The 23,824-nt window shown below is 40.8% G+C and overlaps 1 protein-coding gene across 3 annotated transcripts in view; it reads left to right on the forward strand.

Annotated features, from left to right (window-relative positions):
- Positions 1-23,824, forward strand: part of rgs19 (regulator of G protein signaling 19) — a 57,716-nt gene that overhangs the window by 27,416 nt on the left and 6,476 nt on the right. For 2 of the 3 annotated variants that reach the window (XM_066672428.1, XM_066672429.1), the window contains 3 exons: positions 13,371-13,510; positions 15,798-15,878; positions 17,536-17,770. In XM_066672428.1, the coding sequence (XP_066528525.1) occupies positions 13,371-13,510; positions 15,798-15,878; positions 17,536-17,770 (456 nt within the window). The remainder of the gene's footprint in view (positions 1-13,370; positions 13,511-15,797; positions 15,879-17,535; positions 17,771-23,824) is intronic. The other variant, XM_066672427.1, reaches the window with a different exon arrangement.

A 23,824-nucleotide genomic window follows, 5' to 3' on the forward strand; every position in this document is an offset into this window, starting at 1 on the left:
TGAATGTTTACGGTATTTCCTGTGTGGGCCAGACGACCTCTGGCCCATATAAGGTGGGCTTGTAGTGGAGTATAGTCAACTACTCATCCTGAGTCAGCTATGTCATTCAAGGTCAAACGTGGGCCATAACACAACAGCAAATGTGGGCCAAGTTTAAACCAAACATACATTGGCATATGAGAGATTCTTGAAGTATAAAGTGTTATCTTGACTGTCTGCCTAAATATTTCTCTGTTTGGCTTAAATGTAAGTATAGCATCTCTCCTTGTCTTGGTATTTCGACTCCATTGTGAAACTGAGGCTGAATCTCAAATGTGTCCCTACACCCTATGAAGTAGCCTTAGTTGTATAATTTGGGAAGTGCCCTTTGTAAGGAGTGTGAAGTTCACTTTGTAATCCTCCCTTCTGACTCATACAGTTAGGCAGAGTAGAGAGATCTGTTTACAAACTTGACAAGGATAAATGAATTGTTTTATTATTATTATTATTATTATTATAACATCTACTTACTGGGCTCTTTGCTACGAGCCATCCAGTCCCTGTATAAACAGAGCAGGAGTCTGGTTCGTATGGCTGGCAGTCTGGTTTCCATTCGGAGTTGGACTCTGTCAGGGCTGACCATTGTCACCGGTTCTGTTCATAATTTTTATGGACAGAAATTCTCGGCATAGCCAAGAGGTGGAAGGTGTCCTGTTTGGTGGTCTCAGGATTCCATGTCTTCTCTTTGCGGATGATGTGGTCTTGTTGGCTTCGTCGGGCCGGGGCCTCCAGCTCTTGCTGGACCAGTTTGCAGCCGAGTGTGAAGTGGTAGGGATGAGGATCAGCACCTTCAAGTCTGAGTCCATGGTACTCAGTCGGAAAAGAGTGGAGTGCTCTCTCCATGTTGGAAGTGAGATCCTGCCTCAAGTGGAGGAGTTTAAATACTTCGGTGTCTTGTTCATGAGTGAGGGAAAGATGGAGCGGGAGATTGACAGGCGGATCGGTGCAGCGTCAGCAGTAATGCGGGCTCTGTACCGGTCCGTTGTGGTGAAGAGAGAGCTGAGCAAAAAAGCAAAGCTCTCGATTTACCGTTCGATCTACGTCCCAACCCTCACCTATGGTCACGAGCTTTGGGTAGTGACCAGAAGAATGAGATCCCGGGTACAAGCGGCTGAAATTACTTTTCTCCGCAGGCTGTCTGGACTCTCCCTTAGAGACAGGGTTAGGAGCTCGGACATCCAGGAGAGACTCGGAGTGGAGCCGCTGCTCCTCCACGTCGAGAGGAGCCAAATGAGGTGGTTCGGGCATCTGGTCCGGATGCCTCCTGGACGCCTTCCTGGTGAGGTGTTCCGGACATGTCCAATGGGGAGGAGGCCCCAGGGCAGACCAAGAACACGCTGGAGAGACTACATGTCTCAACTGGCCTGGGAACACCTTGGTATACCCCCGGAGGAGCTGGAGGCGGTGGCTGGGGAGAGGGAGGTCTGGGTTTCTTTGCTCCGACTGCTTCCCCCACGACCCGGACCCGGATAAGCGGTGGATAATGGATGGATGGATGGATGAATGGATTTTAACATCTAAATGAGAGCAACAGGTAGTGTCAGTATCACAGAGATTGAGGGAAGTGGGGTCAAACCCACTTCCAATCTTTAATGGAGTGCTCATTTATCCAGAAATTCTGTTATGGAATAAGACTACTGTCTGCTTTGGCCACCATTTTAACCCTTTAAGTAAGGATATGCTGTAGTGTTGATTCTTACAACCGTGGAGCATTTTCTGTTTGAAGTAGGAAACACAGGGTTTCAGGTGCTTTGTTGCATTTCAGTTTTAAACTTAAAGGCGTCGTTTACCATTTTCTCACCATTTGCTGCATTCCAGTCTGTTTTCATGCTGGAAACTAGTCTGAAATATTACTCTCTCTCTCTCTCTCTCTCTCTCTCTCTCTCTCTCTCTCTCTCTCTCTCTCTCTCTCTGCTCGTAGCAGAGGCATCAAGAGTATTCTTAGACAATGGAGAGAACTCCAAACATTGGAAAGCACAAACCAAAAAAGAGGGTATTGCTAATGACTGCCCCATAGGTGGGTAATATTGAATTGTTTTTGCTGTTTCGAATCACTTAAGGTGGAAATGTCTCTTGGGAATCAGTGAACTGCGTTACTGACAGTGCTACGAAACTAAACAAACAGTGAATAAGAATTAAACATAAGCCACATACAAACAACAGTCATTTTTTCACCTCAAATACACCGTTCCACCTTAAACGACACTTAGACACTTGGAATGTAAACAAACAAACTACTGCAACTGCCCACAACAATAGACGTTTCCTTTAAGCTACTATAGCATGAGTTTACTTTTTATTAACAGCTGTGTACAATGTAGTTTCATATCCATATTTATCTCTAAAAAGTGGAATAAAATTGCCTGTTCTTTTCCTGTTTATGATGGGAATTCGGAAAAGCCAGATGTAGGCTTTGCACTCTGAAGGCCTGACAGGCTGAGAGTTGCTGAAGTTGTTCTACTGGAGTTACGCTGGAGCCATTTTAACAGACAAAAGCTTTGTGACCCACCAGATGACTATGGGGGGCTACACTTATGCTCCCAAGCCTCTCTTATAATTACGCAACCCCTTAAAAACAATCCAAAGCATCTGGAAGTGCTAGGAATGTGTGGAAAAATAGTTCTTGTGCTTGCGAAAATGACAGGATGTGCCCTTAAACTGGCCAAGGCGAGATCTTCGGGTTTGGTTATGAGTTCGTAGACTCTCCTGGCATCAGTAGAGAGCAGGCAGCTGTACGTTACAGTACAGCATGAGGGCAGCTGGCAGCATGCACTCATTTGCTTTTGCCTTGCTGAGCGTCTGATCTAGGCCACGTGTGCTCATCGTTTGGTCTGGTCTGCTGTGGCAGAAAGAGGAAAGAGAGACAGAGCTGACTCACAAAGTTTCACACACGCCCTTGTGTCGCTTACAACATCGGACTAGTTACAACACTTCCCCCTCTCTCCCTCTCCCTCTCTTTCTCCTTTCCCCCCTTCCTTCGCTTCTTCCCTCTCCTTCTTTCCCACTTTCCTTCGCTCTTCCCCTCTCTCCTACTCTCCCTCACTTTTTTCTGTCTTCCACTTTATTCTGCACTCTCCACTTGGTCTGTACACAGTCAGATTAAATCTCTGATCTCTTTTTAGTAGTTAGTAGGCTGATTTGACTCTGATCTCTCTCAGCAGTGGAACCCAAATCATCCTGTTAATTGAACACCGGGGGATTTAGCTTGACCCCATCTGCTTAGAGAGAGAGAGAGAGAGAGAGAGCATTTTTTTTTTTTTTTTGTAATTTGAGCATTGTTTCTTCCTGAAAGAAAAGTAGCATGTGTTGTTTTTCAGGCTTGAATGCTGAATGTAATGCAAACTCTTTGTTATTTAAACTTCCTGCCGTTTTAAGGCAGTGTTCCAATTTTGTGGGATGTCTTTAAATTATTTGATTTAAAAAAGACAAATTGTTCAGCTCTGGTAATTGTTGAGCTGAGCGTTGGCAACACAATACATATACAATATACAATTACAGAACTGGGGGGAGGGGAATGTATATGTAGAATATTTTGATTCCAAGCAAATGACATTAAACACTGAACATTCATTAAGAACTTTAAGGTTTATCAATATGTACAATTTAGCAAGCTTTTCCAATCAACACACTATAAATGTTTAACCATGAGCAGTGGTGAAGAGAGGAGTGGTGTTGTTTATGTAGCACTAGCTAAACAGCCTGATAGGTCAACACATCCCAGAACGGATTCTGTTTCTCTCAGTTCAGCAACAGGGATCTAGCCTCTGTTTGAAATCCTTTCCTTAAAAACTTGCTGTAATCAATCCTGGGTTTTGGTGGGTGAAGCTGCTTTACTCTGCTGACTTTTGTTGCTAATGACAACAGTGTTATGTAGCAACAATGTATGTTAGCTAACATAGAAACACTTAACTTATGTAATTTAGCTTCAAGCTTGCCCACCCCCACCCAAAATAAAAATGCCCCTTAATCTTAAATTGGGACAATTTCAACTCCAAGATCAGTGTACAATCAGATTAACACATGAAAGATTTCATGGATTCCAAACTGAATCAATCCTCATAATGTGTACTGGATAAGTCATGACATACTCTTTGTAGGTACTTAGCTTTCATTTGACAGATATTTAGCTGTATTTCTGTCGAGATACCCTCCTCTGGCCCTAATCCTGATCCTAACACTAACACTGTTAAGAGCTTCTCTCTGCAGTTTGTTAACAGTTTAGATTTCACTCATACATATAGTGTAAATCCTAAGTTGAAATATTTGAACTGCATCACCGTGGGCTTATTCAGGATATATTGCTTTGCTGATATTCTGAAGCCAGCCCTAGGTATTGTGGATGTCTCTGTCACTTTTTTCTGTGTGAGAGCCTGTTTACACTGGGATTACCTTATATGGACATCAAACCAGCGGATAACAGACATACACCTATAGATTATTTAAAATAATGGATCTCAAGGGGGTCCTGTTTAGATGATTTATGTTTAGATGTTTGTGTATATATATATATATATATATATATATATATAGAGAGAGAGAGAGAGAGAGATTGCCTGTGCTGATTTGTTAGGTCACAGAATGGCTATAACTATTTGAAAGGCAGGGGAAGAATTGGTGATTGTGATTTTGGGATCGACTGTATGGGAATGTTGTGTTTGAGCCCAAATTAGTTGTCCTCTTGTTCAGAACTTGTTTGAATAATGTCAGATTAAACCCTTTCTTTCATTCTTCTGTTCACCTTTCTGATCTATTCTTCTCATGTCTTCTACCTTTCTGATCTTTTCTTCTGTTGTAAACCTGTACTTTTTCAATTTCTACCTTTTTTCTTACCTCAGTTTTCTTCTTTAACTTTTTATCCTCTTCTCTACTGTCCTCTTCCCCAACCCTGTGGTCTCTTTTGCCTATTCTTCGCTTCCCCTCCATCCCTTCATTGCTGTGGAAATCTCTGGATTCTTTACGTATTTCATGGTGTTTTGTTTGTGTGTGTGTGTGTATGCGTGTGTGTATGCGTGTGTGTATGCGTGTGTGTGTGCGTGTGTGTGTGTGTGTGTGTGTGTGTGTGTGTGTGTGTGTGTGTGTGTGAAACTTCTTGCCCCCTCTTTAAGACACAGAACCTCCTCTTCTTTCTCTGAGTGGTGGAAAACTTCCCTTTTTAGAAATGCGTGACTAATTTGAGTGGAGCAGTGCTCCATGTTTGGTTCAGGGCCAAGACCAGGGCTGGGGAGAATCCCCAGGGTGGAGTGAGGGCACTGGGACTGCCTGACTTTCTCTGCACCCGTTTTACCCAGGAGCTCCATGCTGCGCAGCATTGCCTTGATGGGTACTCTGAAAATGTCTTATTTTTGGAAAATCCCCACTACTTCTGAGAGTCTTCAGCGACAGCATTCATGTAGGTCTTTAACAGCCAACTGCAAGGGTTGTGAAAATGTCAAGTTTTATGAGGAAATTATAAGAGTCTTGGAGTACTGGATACGAGACTGCTCTGAATAGGTTTACTGCATTTATATATATATATATAATGAACACAGCAGTTTTCCTTCACATTTTGTGAAAAAATCATGACGAATGAACCAGTAAAATGACTGGAATAAAACTTTTATACACTGACTTCACTGAAAGTTAAGAAGGTTTTTTTTTCTTTCTCCCATAATGTTACTATTTTTAGAGATACATGTTTTTCATTTGACAGCAAAGACTTAAAAAAGTTTGGGTGCTCATTTTAATGTATGAATTCAGCTGCCTTAAGGGACCCATTCCTGACACAAATGTTCAATTTCACACACAGCTTTTCCATAGACATGAGCTAGATGGGTATAAACCCACTCCAACAGTGGAAGTACATTCTCTAGAATGGTACATCTATAATTGTTTAACATCACAACCATACCTCACATGTTCCCTTGTGGCTGAAAGATCCAAAAAGTCTCAAAATATTATCATGGTATCGCACTGAGTGAGCCTCATATCTGTGAGTGTAGGTCGAGTGAAGGGTTTTCAGCGCTGTGCAGTTCAGTTAAGCACAACCTGACAGTGCACACCAACACCAGTGTTAACAATATAGAACCTGTTTCTGAAAAAGCACATTTCAGCAACTGGTGCTAGAGGAACAGAAAAGTTAGAAAATAAGCTAAATAAGAGTTCTACACTGTTAAGAAGCACAGCTGGCCAGCTAACATGCACATGATTTAACTTTTTGGCTTTGAATTCAAAGACAAAGCAGAAATTTGACACACCACACACAAGTCGTAAATACTGCCCTCATTTGGAGATAACGTCCGCATTTTTAAATACTGTGGCGTATGTTGTTATCGTTATACCACCCAACCCTACTACAGCCTTCTTAGGACATTGCTCTTGTATTAAGTTAAACATAATCAAATAAGATACTTGTACATTAGCTTTATAATGGTATTAAGAATGCATTTATAGCCTCATTGCGAATAATGTCAGATACAGAGGCCTAAATCTATTCTTGTGCATTAATTAACCATCAAGAGCTTACTGCCTAATATTCCCACAGCATCTGGACACTAGCAGAACAGCCACCGATGAACGCATCATCACTTTTAAATGAGCACTTCTGGGCCTTTTTCCTGAAAAAATAGATTCTAACTTGGGTTAACACTGTGTACCAAACTGGCCATCCACCCCATCTACCCTTGTCCCTCTACGCTTTCTCCAGAAATCCCCCTCAGGTGTGCCACTAATTAGTCAGCCAAGCTTTCCAGACACTAAGCTGATTCATTCAGTTCAGATATCACAAGAGTTGTTTTTTCTCACTTGCTACACAAGTCTGTTCTTGTTTTTGGAAAAGTGGTATTGAAGGGTTATTCTTAATCTCAGACTTTCTAAACCTTGACATGCCCTGGGTTTGTCTTTCAGCCTCAGAACTCAGGATATGGTGGTTCTTCAATTCTGTGTGTGTGTGCGTGGTAGGACTGAATGATGTTGTAAAAAATTGACATTGTGATCCAAGATGATGTGATTGTCTTTGTTTAATCCAACTCCTAAAGAGTATATGCGATTGTTTTGGAGTCTCAGAGCACACACTTAGACATCAATGTTAGTTTACATATTCCTCAAAATGTCATTTGCATACTGCTATAGTTCTGTATTTCTGTATTATGACTTTCAAGTAATGATCAGCAGTTTGATTTCGCAATAATGGTTACATGATAGAAATATTACAAAATACTGTGCAAACTATACTGCCCCCTCACTTATCTGGAAGAACTAGTATTGACTCTTAAGGCCTCTGTCTATCTTCTCTTTCTGGCAGCGAGGTAGGCCCTGATCTGTTTCTGTTAGCTGCTGTTGATCTGAGGGTGAGATTAGTGGGGGAATAATCACACAGATTAATTCTCAAATGAGCGCTTAATTGCTTAAACCCCATGAGCCCATGAACTTAAACCTATAGTACTGGGAAACAAACCCTGAGCAAGCTTCCATTACAGCTCTCACTGTTCTCCCCTAGGGGTTTTTTGCTATGATCAAACTGTTCTTGCCCTGTCTTTGTATTTCTTTTTGAAGAATTCGCTTTCCTCCTCTGTCTCTTTGTAGGTTCAAGTGAGGCAGTAGCTGGGGTTGCCAGGGCTTGACCAAATCCCTCCTAACAGGATTGGAGGGAGGGTTAATAAGATTAGAAAGGGCTGAGCCAGAGATATGGCTGCACAAACTCCATCAGCCACAGAGGCCAAGAGCATGTTCAGATAGTGAAGGAATGCACATGCATACTTGCAATGTAAATGGATGTGCTAATGACTCAGATCTTGGGAAATTCTCTCTGTGTCTCGCTCTCTTTCTCTCCCTCTCTCTGTCATATGTGTGTATATATATATATATATATATATATATATATATACAGTAGTGGAGATGTGTTTTCTCCACTTCTCTGTCTGTAATCCAATGGACAAGTCTGGGTTTGGCTGTTGCCAGGAGAACCGTACTTGTCTGACTCAATGTTTTTTCCTTTTTTTTTTTTTGTTTCCTTCATTGTCTGTAAGCACTAATCCAATTTCAGGGTCGCGGTGGGTCCGGAGCCTACCCAGAATCACTGGGCGCAAGGCAGGGACACACCCTGGAGGTAGCGCCAATCCTTCACACACTCACACATTGACTCCCACACTCACACCTATGTACACTTTTGAGTCGCCAATCCACCGACCACCATGTGTTTTTGGACTGTGGGAGGAAACCCGAGCACCCGGAGGAAACCCACGCAGACACGAGGAGAACACACCAAACTCTTCACAGACAGTCCACTGGAGCAGGATTCGAACCCCCAACCCCAGAACCGTGGAGCTGTGTGACAGCGACACCACCTGTTGCGCCACCATGCCGCCCTGTCTTCATTGTGCCAAGTATAAAGTTTGGTGGATGGGGGATTAAGATGTGGGGTTGTTTTTTAGGAGTTGGTTGAAAGGAACTCTTAGTGCTTCAGCCTATCAAGAGATTTTGGACAATTTCATGCTCCCAACTTTGTGGGAACAGCCCTCTCTGTTCCAACATGACTGTGCACCTGTGCACAAAGCAAGGTCCATAGAGACATGGATGAGCAAGTTTGGTGTGGAAGAACTTGACTGGCCTCAACCCGACAGAACACCTTTGGGATGAATTAGAGAAGGGAATGCGAGCCAGGCCAACATCAATGTCTCTCCAACATCTGTGTCTAAGCTCACAAATGTGCTTCTGGAAGAATGGCCAAAAATAATAAAACTAAAGCAGTCCTATTTTTAGCCACATACTTCATGTAGCTTACATCTTCATGTAATTGCTTCACAAGTGTGTGTTTTAAGTGTATCCAGGATAAACTGCAGGTGTGTGCACTTCGTAGTGGAACCAGAGAGGAGATAGAGTAGAGTGAAACTATCAGCCACAAAAGAACCCAAAGAGAAGACCCTGTTATAATGGCTGTGTTTACATACCAAGGCATTAATTTACATTTATTTGTAAATTTAAGAATGCTATCAGATACAGTTATTTAGATGGCCATTATTCTACAATTTTATTGATTATTAGATCAATAAAGACATAAACAGTGTGAATTTTGTGGCAATCATGCTGTAATCTCATTATTTTGCATGAAGCACAAAGGGAATAAAACTGGAATGGTGTCTCTGGACTGTGGAAAAATAAACAAACGCTGCCCCAAACTCATCCAAGACGGTCATAACATGACACCAAAACAAACACACTAGTCCTTTAATAAAGGCACAGACTAGACGGGATTCTCCAGAGGGAGACGACACTATGAACCACCAGACAAAAAAAAAACGAGACATTTGTTATGTTTGCTTTGACAGTGTCTGCAAAGTGTGGAGTGTGCTGTCCAGTCATGCTTTACACACTCTTAACCCTGCCCTTCCCCACACACACACAAACACATATATACACACACTCATCTCCACATAGATTAAACACACACAAACACACTCTTCCTGACCCCACAGCAGAAAATAGACTCAGCACAGTGAAGAAACAAAAGAAGAGCAGACAGAATGGATAAGGGTCTGCCAAGAGCTAAAAATATCCCCTACAGTCTGTGTGTGTGTGTGTGTGTGTGTGTGTGTGTGTGTGTGTGTGTGTGTGTGTGTGTGTGTGTGTATGTGAGTGGGTGGGTGGGAGGTGGGGGTTGGTCCTCACTGCGAAGCGGTTCAAACTAGATTGGATTATGTAATGCTGAGGGGTAGGGGTAGGAGAGGGGGAATGCCAGAAAAGAAGCAAAGTTTGTAAAATAAAAATAAAAAAAAAGGGAAGATCACTCTTTCTACTTTGCTTGGCTTATTAAATGTGGACAAACTCAGCCTCTTGAACGAGAATGCCCCTTTAAGGATCCCTCTCCTCTCCTTTAAAGCTGGCATTTTTCAGCCTGTCATAAATGTTGATCTCCGCCAGCAGTGGCCTTAAATGGCATCAGACGAATTCTCAAAGGGAAAACCCACACTTATTCCCAGCTGTTTCTTCTGTGGAATGATGCTCAAACAGGCCATTTCTTTTTATGCTGACCGTTTTCAAGCTAGTAGACAGGGCTCCAGTGTCTTCTCATGGCTGACCGCCATAGGACCGCCACAGAGTAAATTTAAGCAGCACTGATGTGTCTAAAGAACAGTGTGAAAGGGGCAAACAAAGTATGCAGAGCAATGAGTGTACTACTGTTTGTAATTGTAGAAATATAAATGGTTCCTGTGTGGTCAGTGGAGCTGACATAAAGGACATGGAATGTAGAAACAAGGAGGCAGACATAATGTTTTGGCTTATGAGTGTATATTTATCCTAAAACTGCACAGAATTCTTATCAACTCTGCTAAATATAGATACAGAATTAATTTTCTGGTTTTCAGTGTGTCTGCAAAGGTTTATAAGCTCTTAGGCTGTCCTTTCGCACACATAGCTCACAGCCGGAGTTTGTCCATGTTGGACACATTCTCACTACAGTAAATGTTCCGCGTGCTTTAGGCATGGGCCGGCGACATGTCCAGCATGGGCAGGAGGCACAACATGAATGAATTATTAATTCTCCTGAACCACATCTGGTCACATGGATATGACCCAGGCTTTGTACAGGGGGCTTGCAGGATCAAGTCCAGGCTATGTCCTGTACAAAATGATTTGGACATTTTCATTCACACATACAGCTCCTCCAGGTAAAAATTCTGGGTCATTGTGCATTTCCGAAAGGGGATTTAGAGTCTCTGAAGTGAAACGAAATGTCAGCGAAGCTTTTGAAATGACACAGATTTAAGTTTTGACTGGAAAATGAAATAAACGGAGGATCAGGCACAGACTTGTTCACTGTAAAACATGTGCTCGCACAAACAGCATGTAATCAATCCCAATTCCCCTGACCACCCCTCCTCATCCCAAAGGCAGAACTGGGAGTGTTTCTAAAATCTCCTTTAAGTGATTTGTTGAGTGGCACTGTGAGACCAGAGATCACATAGCTTGGAGAATATTGCTACATAACTTGGCTGAAATTGCTTTACAAGCTGATTTACAAACTTCATACTGATCTGATCTGTGCTAAAAATGTCCCTGGGGTAGTTGTTCATAGAATTATTGGTAAAATATTCTTAGGACATCATTTGGATGAAAAGACCCTTCTCAAAATAAGGCTTGGAATTCAATTTAAATATGCATTTCTGACCACATTAAAAAGAGACCTACATCCACACACACATACACACTTCCTCTTGCTGCTTTAGCGCATGGTTCAGTGCAGTGTCCTCAGTTTGACTCTCTACAGAGGGTTGTTGTTACACTTTAAGGACTGTTGTAGATTTGGCCACAGGCTCAAGACTCTTTCACTGTAACAAGGCCACGAATGTGTTTGTGTGTGTGTTTGATTCAGTAGAGACCCTCCATTGGTCTGAATATGCCACAACACTGATCGGATCATTAAGCAACAAAGGCCTTTTGTTTTAATGCTCAGTACTTCCCTCTCCCTTGCTTATTCTTATTGTCTCTCTCTCTCTCACACACACACACACATGCACACACATGGATGCGCCATACCCTTGCTGTGTAGTTGTGCCTGTCACTCTATTCTGATGGTAATAGGGAATGCTTGGTGGACAGGGGCACAGGGCCCCTCTATGTGGGACAGCTGGCCCAAATGTAATTAGAAAAGAATTATAGCAGAGGCTTTCTCGAAAATTAAAAATAACCCCAGAGCTGAGACCATCGTGTGCAGGCAAGGGCATCATTATCTGTTTCTGCTGCTTTTCTGACTGGAGTGAGCCATTTAGCAGAATCAGCAAGCTGTAGAGCACCGTAACTGCGATGAGCAATATATCGTCTACGATTTTCAGATTTATCAGTATCAGCAGTTTAAAAAGGACTTCACTACACTAATTGCCCAAAGGTTTATAGAGTCATTCCAGCTTCTTAAGGATACTATGGTCAACGGTGCTTGACCAAGCATGGGCTAGGAATATATAAAGCCCCCAGCATTTAGCTGTGTAGCAGTGTAAAAGTGTACCATCCAACACTTAAGATTAGAGAGACTTCTGTGATTCAGAAGTAATCATCCAACATCACTGCCTGACCTATCTCATGTGGTTAAACCCAATCATACAGTCATGTCCTCGCTGCAATACTCCGGTATCTTTGTAAAGCTTTCATAGAAGATTAAAAGCTGCTACTGCATTATAGCTTTGAAATATAGAAGAGAGCTGTTTATTTTTAATAATTCATTGGATCATTGTGATGTCATAGTGGGTTTTTTTTGTTGTTGTTGTAAAGGTAGGATTTCAAATGCAAATGATTTTGTTTGTTTCTCTAATATTGTTCTTTTTTATTTCTGCCCTGAATATCAAAATATAAAATCCAAAAATTAAGTCTTTTATTTCCTGAAATTCAGCTTGTGTGGAGCAGGAATAAAAAAATATATATTATATAACTAAATGAATGAATAAATAAAATTTAAAAAACTAATGAAATCCCATTTATTTAGCCGTAAACAAGCAGAAATTGAGCTGATAAAAGTTATAAGAACAAGCCTAAGTTATATGGCCCCAGCACTGGTGTGTGTGTGTGTGTGTGTGTGTGTGTGTGTGTGGGTGGTGTCAAGACCTTGCTATCTCCTCATGGCACATTCACATGATGCATCACACTGTCTGCTTCCTTTCCTTTCTCTGGTGCTTGCTCTGATACTTCATGCGCATGGCCGACTCATCTCTTTGTGCTGTTGCCAGTAACGTTCAAACAGTCTCGTTAGTTGTAGTTGCTCTTTCCAGTCACCGGCCATAGGTAGAAGTATGACATTTTGCAATTCGGCAGTTGTTCAAATACTTCAGTTCGTTCAGTATCAGTGCACATTCACTACCATTTCTGTTTGGCACCCTATGTGTCTTTATGTTGATAGATGTACAGCAGATGTATATCTTGTGGTTTGATGCTTTGTGTGTGTGTGTGTGTGTGTGTGTGTGTGTGTGTGTGTGTGTGTGTGTGTGTGTGTGTGCGTGTGTGTTAATGTACAAGCTCAGCAATCTGCTCTAGTGCGTGGGCGACTTTGTACAAATTCATTTCCTACTGTACATGTGTGTGTTCCTAGTGCATGTTGCATGCTCAGTACAGTCAACACTTTGGACACTCCTTAAAGATTTTATAGTCTAAAGCTTCAGCGCTTGAAATTAGTTCCAAAGGCAACTGTGGTGCAATATGTGTGTTCACGTCCATATTTTGCAGTGAGTTACGTGCAGAATAAAAGTAAATATCTAGAATATCTTTCATGAGTGTGCGTTCTGTGTGCACACTTGCCTCTATGTATGTGTATGTATGTGTGTGTGTGTGTGTGTGTGTGGTGTCCAGATGTCTTACAGTGTGTGTCTCAGTACACAGGCCCTGTCCCGGCAGACCGCGAGTCTCCGATGGCACGGAGCGAGACGTCCCCAAGCCGGGCGCAGCACTCGTCCCCAACACAACGCCCCAACACCTGCTGCTTCTGCTGGTGCTGCTGCTGTAGCTGCTCATGGTACGACCCATACAACCACTCTCAGATTTCACGTTGTCACAGTCAAACAAAGCCATGTAGGTAATTAGTAATGTCAGGAACTGATATAGGATAGTACTCAACCCACAGTTATTGCTCTTTCTCTATAGCAGACACTTTCAAACAAAAACAGAGACCTTAGCCTTATGTGCAGGGCATCTCATTCTATTAATTAATCTGTTTTCTTTGTGTGTCATAAGAATGAACATCACCAATATTTGAACCTTTTATCTGGTCTCTCTATTCTGGGGCCATTATGTTGATTTGTTTGAAAGCAGTAGTTTATTTGATTTATTTTGAATATTTAAATATTTTTATATTTTAATTCAACTGCTGAAAATTTTTAATAATATTTTTGCCCAGAAAATCATTGCTCTTTACAAGGGTTTAATTGTGTTTTTATGCTCTTAGTTTATCATTATATCAGTGGCATAAAATTGTCTTGACAGAAATATCGTAATCACAATTATTTCTGGGACAATATATTGGCCACAATAAAATGGTGACATTATATATATATATATATATATATATATATATACATACACACACACAATAAAAAAAATAAATAAATATATATATATATATATATATATATATATATAATGTCTTTAATGTCCTAGCTTTGTAATACCCTGTTTGCTTTTCCATATGGAATTCACTTCTTTGACTCTGATTTTAGAAGAATCTCTTTTCCTTCCAAATTTTTTGTATGTTTGTTAAAGGTGTGAGTGTGTGTATTTAGATGATCAAAAGCACTCACACACTAACACTGTGTGAATGTGTCTGCTCCACTTTGTAATTCAAGTCTGCTGTGAACCAGAAGAGCAAGTGTGATTAAGATTGCTATCATTTTACCAAGGGCCCTGTGGGAGGTGACTGCCATATTCACACTCCCACACCTCAGTTACTCTCTCTCTCTATCTCTCTCGCTCTCCCTCTCTCTCTCTCTCAGACACACACATATTTTATGCATTTAGCCAAGGCCTGTTTCTGTAACAGAATCCACTTCTTCTGATAACAGCAGAGAACGATTAAACCACATTCTTTTTTCGATCCGCTATTTTCTACATGTGAAGCTCGAATTCACATGCTGCTGCTGTTTTCCCTGCGGTCCACTTGACAGTTAGGAAATGTTTAAATATACATACCAGCTGTGGTCTAAGGATATATGTTCACTGTATCATTAATTACTTTTTGTAGAAATGATACATGCCTACAGCACAGAGTGGGTTTAACCAGCATGGTGCTAGGTACAAGAAATGTATTATTAATCTGATCAGACTCAACTCGGTTTGAAATGCACGTTGGGTGCACAGACACATGACATTTATGTGACTGATATTTATCTAAAGATATTCTTGATAATCAAGGCACATAAAATAACCAGACATAAACAAAGCCTTGACATTTTGCCATGGTTTTCATTTCATATATCAAAACATTTACATAGTTTTGTACTTTTACCTCCAAGGTCTAATTCAGGACTACTCTTACTTTGTAATAACAAAGAAAAAATAAAAAGATTATTTTTCTGGCAGTGACATAATAGCATGACATAACTGTCTAACACAGTGGCTTTTTACACATAGGCCTATGTAATATGTAAACTGTTGGCCACAGACCAGTGCTAGCAGCACAGGATCATACACTGAGGTCTGTCCTGAGGTTTTGAGGTTAGCTGTTAAGCTCATAGTCAGGCTCTCAGAAGCTTTGGGCAGCCTCTGTGGTCACCAGCAGATGAGCATCAGCACTTGCCTACGGAAACCAGTAGCCAGAGGTTCAGTAACAGTTTAGCCACTTCTAGGTTCACGTATAAGTGCCATAAATTGCATGTGTGTGTGTGTGTGTGTCTGTGTGTGTGTGTGTGTGTGTGTGTGTGTGTGTGTGTGTCTCTGAGAAGATATATAAATGTGTTCTTTAGGGCTGAAAGTTTTATATATATGATTTTCAAACAGATTCTCTATCTGTTTTTAAACAAAGTTTACTTGGTTTTGTAACAAAATTAGTTGAGGAAATTTGACCCAGTAGCATACAGCTGGTGAACAGCTGGCAGATGAGTTAAGAAAAAGGCTTTGAGTTTAATATATAGAAAAAAATTATATTTGGATTGCAATCACAGTAGGGGTCTATTATTATTTTCCAGAAAAAACGTCTGCCCTACTGTGTGTGTGTGTGTGTGTGTGTGTGTGTGTGTGTGTGTGTGTGGCCAGACCCTGTTGGTTCCGGCACAACTGTTATTTCTCAATGCCATTTTACCACCTTCCAGTCTCACTGTTAGGAGAGAAGATGAGAACCGTGGTAGGCTGAAAGTCCAGGAGCTGGAGACCATACCAAACTGTGAAGCTTGGTGAGATCACATGTTCACACTAACACACACATATATAAACCTGTACACAACTCTCAGCTAGCTTGTGTAGACATAGATATATTTAACTGGAAAACTGGGAAATGAGCTGGAAAATTATAATCAAATTTTAGGAATTAACCATCTATGTATATTGTGGCTGGAAAAGTCCCCTGACAACATCCGTAGGCACGACTGCCATTCCACCCTTTGGGTTTAATTACAGCGGATATGATTTTAAATATTAGCATGTTCCATTGTTATTTTAATTGTTTCTTTGTACAATATCAGGCCAATAATTCTGTGTCTGCAATAATGTTGATGTCATGATGGCTAACTTGAAGACACAGCGGTAATTTGTATTACAAATCAGAGTTTGAATTTAAAGAGTTTCCCTCCTTCATTTGTTAAATTATCCAAATATTATCCATCATTAATTCATTTAAACCCTTAGCTTGAACTCCTAACACAATTGTATAGAATCCGGTGATCAAAGGGCTATGATGCTCACACTACAAATAGAGGTTATCAGTGGTTTTAAATAAAGTATGCATATAATGTGCATATAACATGTGTAGTTCTACTGTCTGCTGTATTTCCTCTCAGTAATTTGACCTGTTGTGTGTGCTTTGTTGAACTATTATGTTTACTGATGTACGTATCTAGGCTATGTCTAAATATAGGCTACATTCTTGTTCTTTTCTTGTTTTCCCTAAGAGGTAATCATAAACGTCAGCTCTTCAGTATATCAACAAAGCACAGACTTGGCTTTTGACCATTTTTAATGGGCCAATAAAGAAACTGTGCTATAAGGCTTGACCTCAGGACTGTATACACAGTACCACAATTTTATTCTGAAAAGCAAAACCAATGGAACAAAGTCTTTTAAAAGAGAGATTAAAAGTAAAAAGTTAAAAAAACATCCCTGGTCAAATAAAATATTTTGTTTGTTTTTAGTTTATTTACCCAGCCTGCATGGAACACTACCCCCAGTGTTGGCTAATGTTACTTACTATAACCTACATTTTAATAACGATTTACAGAATATGTTTTATTATATATTTTAAGGATGTTTACATGATAACATAGCTTAGCTTTTGCATACAACTGTACACTGGAGAGGCTGTTTTGATATTGACAATGCTGCATGTACAAGCTGGTACTGGAATATTGCTAAAGCATATTTCAGAAGCATTTGACTCTGTAGAGAGTTGATGTGCCGTTTTGATGATGGCAATAATATTACACCAGGCTTGAGCAGGCTGATGTTTTTTTCCCACACCTATGAGGATGTCATTGAAATGTTACACCTTCAACTGCAAGAGCCCTTTGGGTTTGCAACGTTTAGTCGACTCATCTACTTATGCTTTCATTGACTCTCCTCACTTTACTGACAGCCCTTTAAAGTATTATCTATACAAGTGATTTCTGGTTTTTAGGGTGTAGTGAAAACAACAGAAGCCCCCAGTAGAGTAGAATAGAGTACCTGAGTGCCTGAACTGGACTAAGAATTAAATATTTTTTATTAATCAGCATTATTTGTAGGGCCCATACCTCGTGTTATTTCTGTAGTAACCACTGAATAATTTACAGCAGTTAGTGGAGGTTTAGTTTTCAGATTAATGCTTGAATAACTGATTGTTAATTTTGATTGTCTCAGCACCAAACCGACGGTGGAGGAGATGAAGCAGTGGGCTCATTCTTTTGATAAGCTGATGAAGAACCCAGCGGGGAGGAACGTGTTTCGCGAGTTTCTGAGGACAGAGTACAGTGAGGAGAACATGCTCTTCTGGCTGGCCTGTGAAGACCTGAAGAAGGAGATCAACAAGAGTGCAATTGAGGAGAAAGCACGCATGATCTATGAAGACTACATCTCTATACTCTCACCTAAAGAGGTAGACAATATACATACCCACACCCCCACACTGCCTAATACAAAGTGTAGATGAAGACAATAATGTCACGGTTGAACCCAGGATTTCAAGGAATATACGAGCATAGTCACAACAACAATCATGTATCTTAACAGAGAAGGTAAACAATCAGGCTGGTGACACAAGTGAATGTCTCTTTTCTCTGTCCAGATAATCTTGTTATTATCTAGGGGAAGTACCATGATATAAAGAGAGAGCTTTTTGCTTTTTTCTTGTGAGATGGGGCAGATTTTTCCTACTGCTGTCAAAGTGAATGCATACTGAAATATGGATAAAATATCATCACTAACTCTCATTCTTAGCTTTCCTCCTCCACCTTCTCTCTCTTCCTTTCTCTCATTCTCGCGCGCACAAACACACACACACACACAGAGCTCCTCTTTTGTTTCCAGCATTGCTTAATCCCACTATATTTGAGCCATGAGCCTCACTGTAGCATTCGTTTTATCCTTTAACGTGTCCAATACTAAAAACTGAAACTTTAACTCAGCAAATTGAAAGATGTGAATTCATAAATCATCAAAACTACACTAAAAGATTATAACAGAGTAAAAAAGAACAGTTTCCTCTTACCAGTTTGTCATGAATATCACATACATTTATCTCCCTCCCAAAATTATAAGGAAGTACTCTTATTTTAACTTTATCATTGTGATTATATTTTTTTTTAATTGATAGACACTGCTAATATAAATATAAATGCACTGTGTTGAACTTACATTGGTGGCACAGCAGGTAGTGTCGCTGTCACACAGCTCCAGGATCCTGGACATTGTGGGTTCCAGTCCCACTCCAAGTGACTGTTTGTGAGGAGTTTGGTGTGTTCTCCCTGTGTCTGTGTGGTTTCCTCCCACGGTCCAAAAACACACGTTCGTAGGTGGATTGGGGACTCAAAACGTGTCCATAGGTGTGAGTGTGTGTGAGTGTGTGTCGCCCTGTGAAGGACTGGCACCCTCTCCAGGGTGTATTCCTGCCTTGCGCCCAGTGATTCTGGGTAGGCTCTGGACCACCGCAACCCTGAACTGGATAAGTGGTTACAGACAGTGAATGAATAAACCAAAATAAATGGATTAAATTATTTGACATTAAAATATCCATTATTAAAAGCTACATTTGAAAGAAGGAAATATGCCATTAATCTTGATTAATTTCAGAAAATTGTGTCATTAAGTATTATTTTTAAAATTGATAAACAGCACTATTTTTTTTCCATGGCTTCATTTTACATTAGTATTATAAAGTCTTCCTAATGTCTCTCTGTGAATGAAATGCATATAAAGCTCAAAAGGAGAACGTTTGGCCTGTGTTTAAATCAGGTAGTTATAAGAAAGTGCAGTCTAATTCCCCAGTGGAAATGGAAGACAAAATTAATTGTCTTTGATTCATAGCATTAAACATTCCACCACAACCCTTCTCTGTCCCAGGACACAACAAGGAAGATGGCATTTGTCCAGTCCCTGCCGTCTCCTGCCGTCTGTACATCCCAAAGCTAACTCTATGCATAGCTCATCATTCATCACTCCTTCTGTGATCTTAAATCAAGACTCAGGGGCCTTACACCCAGTGATTCCAGCTAGGACTGAATAAGCAGATTATGAATGAATGAAGGATTTTTGCTATATTGATATACCCCATGGTTAATATGGTTTCTATATGAAAATGAGATCTCTAAACTGTCAGCAAATATTTTAACCAGTAAATAAAGTAAGTTAATGTAGGCAATCTTAAACTGTATTATTCTACAGAATGTCTTTTTATTTTAATGTGTTTTACAGAGGCACAATAGTAGCATATCATCCATATACCTTCATATTGGCTCACTTTCATTCAGTCTCTTATGTTTTTAAACAGAGGCTGAATTCATATGTTCAGATCACATGTTGGCTGGTTTCTGACTAACTGGAAGAATACCAGGTCTTCTGTGGGTCACATACAGACATACACTCACACATACATATGCACACACAGTCCCACTGTCTTTTCATAATTGCACACTCTGTGGGACACTGAACCTTCTATACCCACTCACCCACCCCCCATGCCACACCATCCACGTATGTTTTCAATCAGGGCAGTGGTGAACATGACTTCAGGGGCTGTTTTCCTAGTAGTTCAGTCCACCTTGTCCCAGTTCTCTAGCACTGCCACTAGGACAACTCTACTTTTCATTAGCGCGCACACACACACACACACAAACAAACAAACAATACTGGACTTGCACAACAAGCCGATACACAACTGGTTCATTTAATGCAAGATGTGAAATGTCCAAATGTTTGTACACCCCTCTGTACATCAGCATTCAAATATGCACACACAGATTGAACTATTCATTAAAACCCATAAGATTAAATAGGATGCTCTGGAGCAGCTGCACATGTCACAGTCACAATAAGGTCACAGTACTCAATGAAAAGCATGGGCTTGAGAGGTACAGAGACCCACTGGGCTGTGAAGATTGTTCCGAAGTTTGTTCTCAGGATTAATGAAGCAACATAAATAATCTGTGTGGGCTTGGAGCTGTGTTTAGGGTCCAGAACTAACCACCTGAGGACAGTTCCTGATCTCACTATTTATTTGTGTGGCTAAATGCCTTCAAAACCATACAGAAATATTCCAACATAAAACAGCAAGGGGAAGCAAAACCAGAAATTACTGGAGACTAAAGACTGGTGACGTTTTCACAATATGAAGTACAGGTTTGTTTTTTGGTTGATCAAACAAGTTGATAAAACAGATTTTACTTGTACGGACCCTGCCCATGAAGGCTGAAACGGGGCAGAACTCGTTTTTGGGCTTGAGTTCAGGGCAGCCTCCATAGGATAGGTGGAGGAAAGAGTGGAGATGGGGCGGAGTTAGGAGCAAGTTTGTCACAAGTTTGTCACTCTCAAAAAAAAACGTTACAGTAGAGCTACATTATTGGTCACGAATGGTACAAAGAGTGTTAATGTACCTTTAAAGGTAAAACAGAGGTTTAAAATCCAGATGTGTTCCCTAAAGGTACATTACATTCTCTTCTCCATGAAGAGAGGTGAATATTTAAAAGAACATAATATAAGTCCTCACTGTCACACAGCTCCAGGTTCCTGGTTAGGTGTGTTCTCCCTGTGTCCATGTGGGTTTCCTCCAGGTGCTCCGGTTTCACGTTAGTAGGTGCATTGGCGACTCAAAGGTGTCCATAGGTGGTGAGTGAATGTGTGAGTGTGTGTCACCCTGTGAAGGACTGGCACCTAGTTTTGATTAGCTAAATTCTAGCTGTATTTCTTTCTGTATTTTTTGTTTGTTTGTTTGTTTCTTTTTCAACATGTACACAGCCAAACACACACAAACATCCAGAGTGTGACCAAGAACAAGAGATGGTTTAGTTTTTGGTGGGTTACTTTTGATTTAGTTTTTATTTATTTATATATTTTTAACTCTTGTGAGTAGATATGTATAAAATGAATGGCTGTGTGCACTGTATACTCAAGCTTTAGGGGCAGCCGTCGCCTTGAGGTTAGAGAAGTGAGCTTGAGGCCAGAGTGTCACTGGTTCAACGCCCAGGACCGGCAAGGAAAAATTAATTCACGGCTGCAGTGCCTTTGAGCAAGGCACCTAACCCCCAAACTGCTCCCCGGGCGCCGAGGTGATTGGCAGCCCCCTGTTCCGGTTGTGTTTGTGTTCACTGCCCCTAGTGTTTGTGAATAATTGTTCACTAGTGTGTGATTGTGTATTCACAACCATGGATGGGTCAAATGCAGAAAAGCAATTTCCCCTGAGGGGATCAATAAAGGTGTTTCTTCTATATACAAATGTTGAAGCCAGTTACTAGAAGCTACGTCCTGGTACTGAAGCGTATCACAACATGGAGATCACATGATGATAAAGTATGCATGAGAAGAGTTTTAGTATAAACAAATCATAGTGGAGAGGAACACCAATGAGTATTCAAAGTTAACAAACCACAGGCGATCATTTAGAGGGATGAACTTAGAGAGAGTGATAGAATAACAGTGAGGAATACAGAGGAGAATATAAGCCAGGAGACCATTTTCAATTTTTAAAAATGAATAAATGAGTAAAGAAACATAACTGCGTGATATACTTAACAAGTTATGCTTTGTGGCTTTGCTTAAAAATGCTAAGCATTTCAGTTTTGAATCAAGATGGCCATAGGACAATATCTAGAGTGACTTGAAGGAAGAGCCATTACTATTAGTTCATGGACTGTAGACGTTTCGGTTATGAAGCTCAGCTTGTCAGTGTTTTAATAGCCACATTTAAATTAAAGGTAATGAAATCCTTAAATAGGATTAGAAATTCTGGTCGAAAGCATACATTAACAGACTGGTTAATGAAATATGTGACAAAACAACAAGAGCAGCATGCATTCTGTGTAGGCAAGAGGGGAATGTGGCAGCAGAATTGAGTGTGTAAAGCCACCCATCTAAAAAAAGGGGGCATGGCTGAGTGTGGTATATGCCCTGGACTACAGAGGCATGAAAAAAGTCACCACCAAGCGATGTGGAATAGTTCTGGATCACAAGAAACATTGCCACTCGTCCTAAAGATACTAGATGGTGCTCCATCAGTCCTGAGAATGCAATTTCACTGCTCAACAGCCCAGTGGCTGTGGAGTTTTATGCTCCTCTTCTAAGACTTGGCACTGAGCATGGTGAGCTTAAGCATCTTAATGTAGCAGAATTCACTAATAATATGGCATGTCAACAGACCTTTGGGCTACAGTGTTTTTCTATATTTAGGCATGTGTGACAGTGTGTGAGTGCGACTGTGGCAGAAACTGTACTACTTTCAGTGAGAACAGATGCAGATTGTCCATGCTTTCTTCCCAGTGGCATGTGTGACTGCTAGGGGTTTAGTATATGCTAATGTAAACCACGTGTCTTCTTTATGTGTAATGTCAGTGTGCTTTAGTATATCAGTGTGTGCTTCTGCTCACATCAAGGCTATAAGACCAACTCAGAGAAGTTACAGCTATCCTTAAAGCTTCTCGCCTTCTCTCTCTCTCTCTCACACACACACACACACACACTCCCTCTGTCTTTCTCACTCTCAGTACCATTAAATAAAATCTGACCACAGGAAACTATAAATTGTGTCCCCCTTGGCTTCCCTAGAAGTGATCTATAAATAGACTCAGCTGTGTGTGTGTGTGTGTGTGTGTGTGTGTGTGTGTGTGTGTGTGAGAGAGAGAGACAGAGGGGTGCTGATTTAAGGACCCTCGCATTTTTTTCGGCTGGGTTAGGTTGCAGTAAAAAATGATTCATGAAAGTTACTGCATGCAAATATATTAGCTCTACATGAATTGCAAGTATTACATCAGCGCAGTTTTGTCTGTCAGTTTACATACTTTTTTAATACTTACCTAATTATATTATTATTATTTGGAAATTATATATATATATATGGGCGGCACGGTGGCGCAGCAGGTAGTGTCGCAGTCACACAGCTCCAGGGGCCTGGAGGTTGTGGGTTCGATTCCAGCTCCGGGTGACTGTCTGTGAGGAGTTGGTGTGTTCTCCCCGTGTCCGCGTGGGTTTCCTCCGGGTGCTCCGGTTTCCTCCCACAGTCCAAAAACACACGTTGCAGGTGGATTGGCGACTCGAAAGTGTCCGTAGGTGTGAATGTGTGTGTGTGTGTGTGTGTCTGTGTTGCCCTGTGAAGGACTGGCGTCCCCTCCAGGGTGTATTCCTGCCTTGCGCCCGATGATTCCAGGTAGGCTCTGGACCCCCCGCGACCCTAAAATTGGATAAGCGGTTACAGATAATGGATGGATGGATATATATATATATATATACACACACATTTATATATATACACATTACATTACTTTAGTGCACTGTGTTTGTCTTTCAAGGCATTTTAAGCCTTCTTTTATTTATGGAAAACACAGTGTTCAGCAGTATTCAGCAGTTTGGTTGTTTGTGTGATTTGTGACAAGACTAGCCCTGTGTTGAATGACATAAACATACACTATATGTTCAGATGTTTGTAGACACACTTTATTATTAAATT

Source organism: Hoplias malabaricus, chromosome 5 (genome assembly GCF_029633855.1).
Source record: "Hoplias malabaricus isolate fHopMal1 chromosome 5, fHopMal1.hap1, whole genome shotgun sequence".
NCBI classification, from domain to species: domain Eukaryota; kingdom Metazoa; phylum Chordata; class Actinopteri; order Characiformes; family Erythrinidae; genus Hoplias; species Hoplias malabaricus.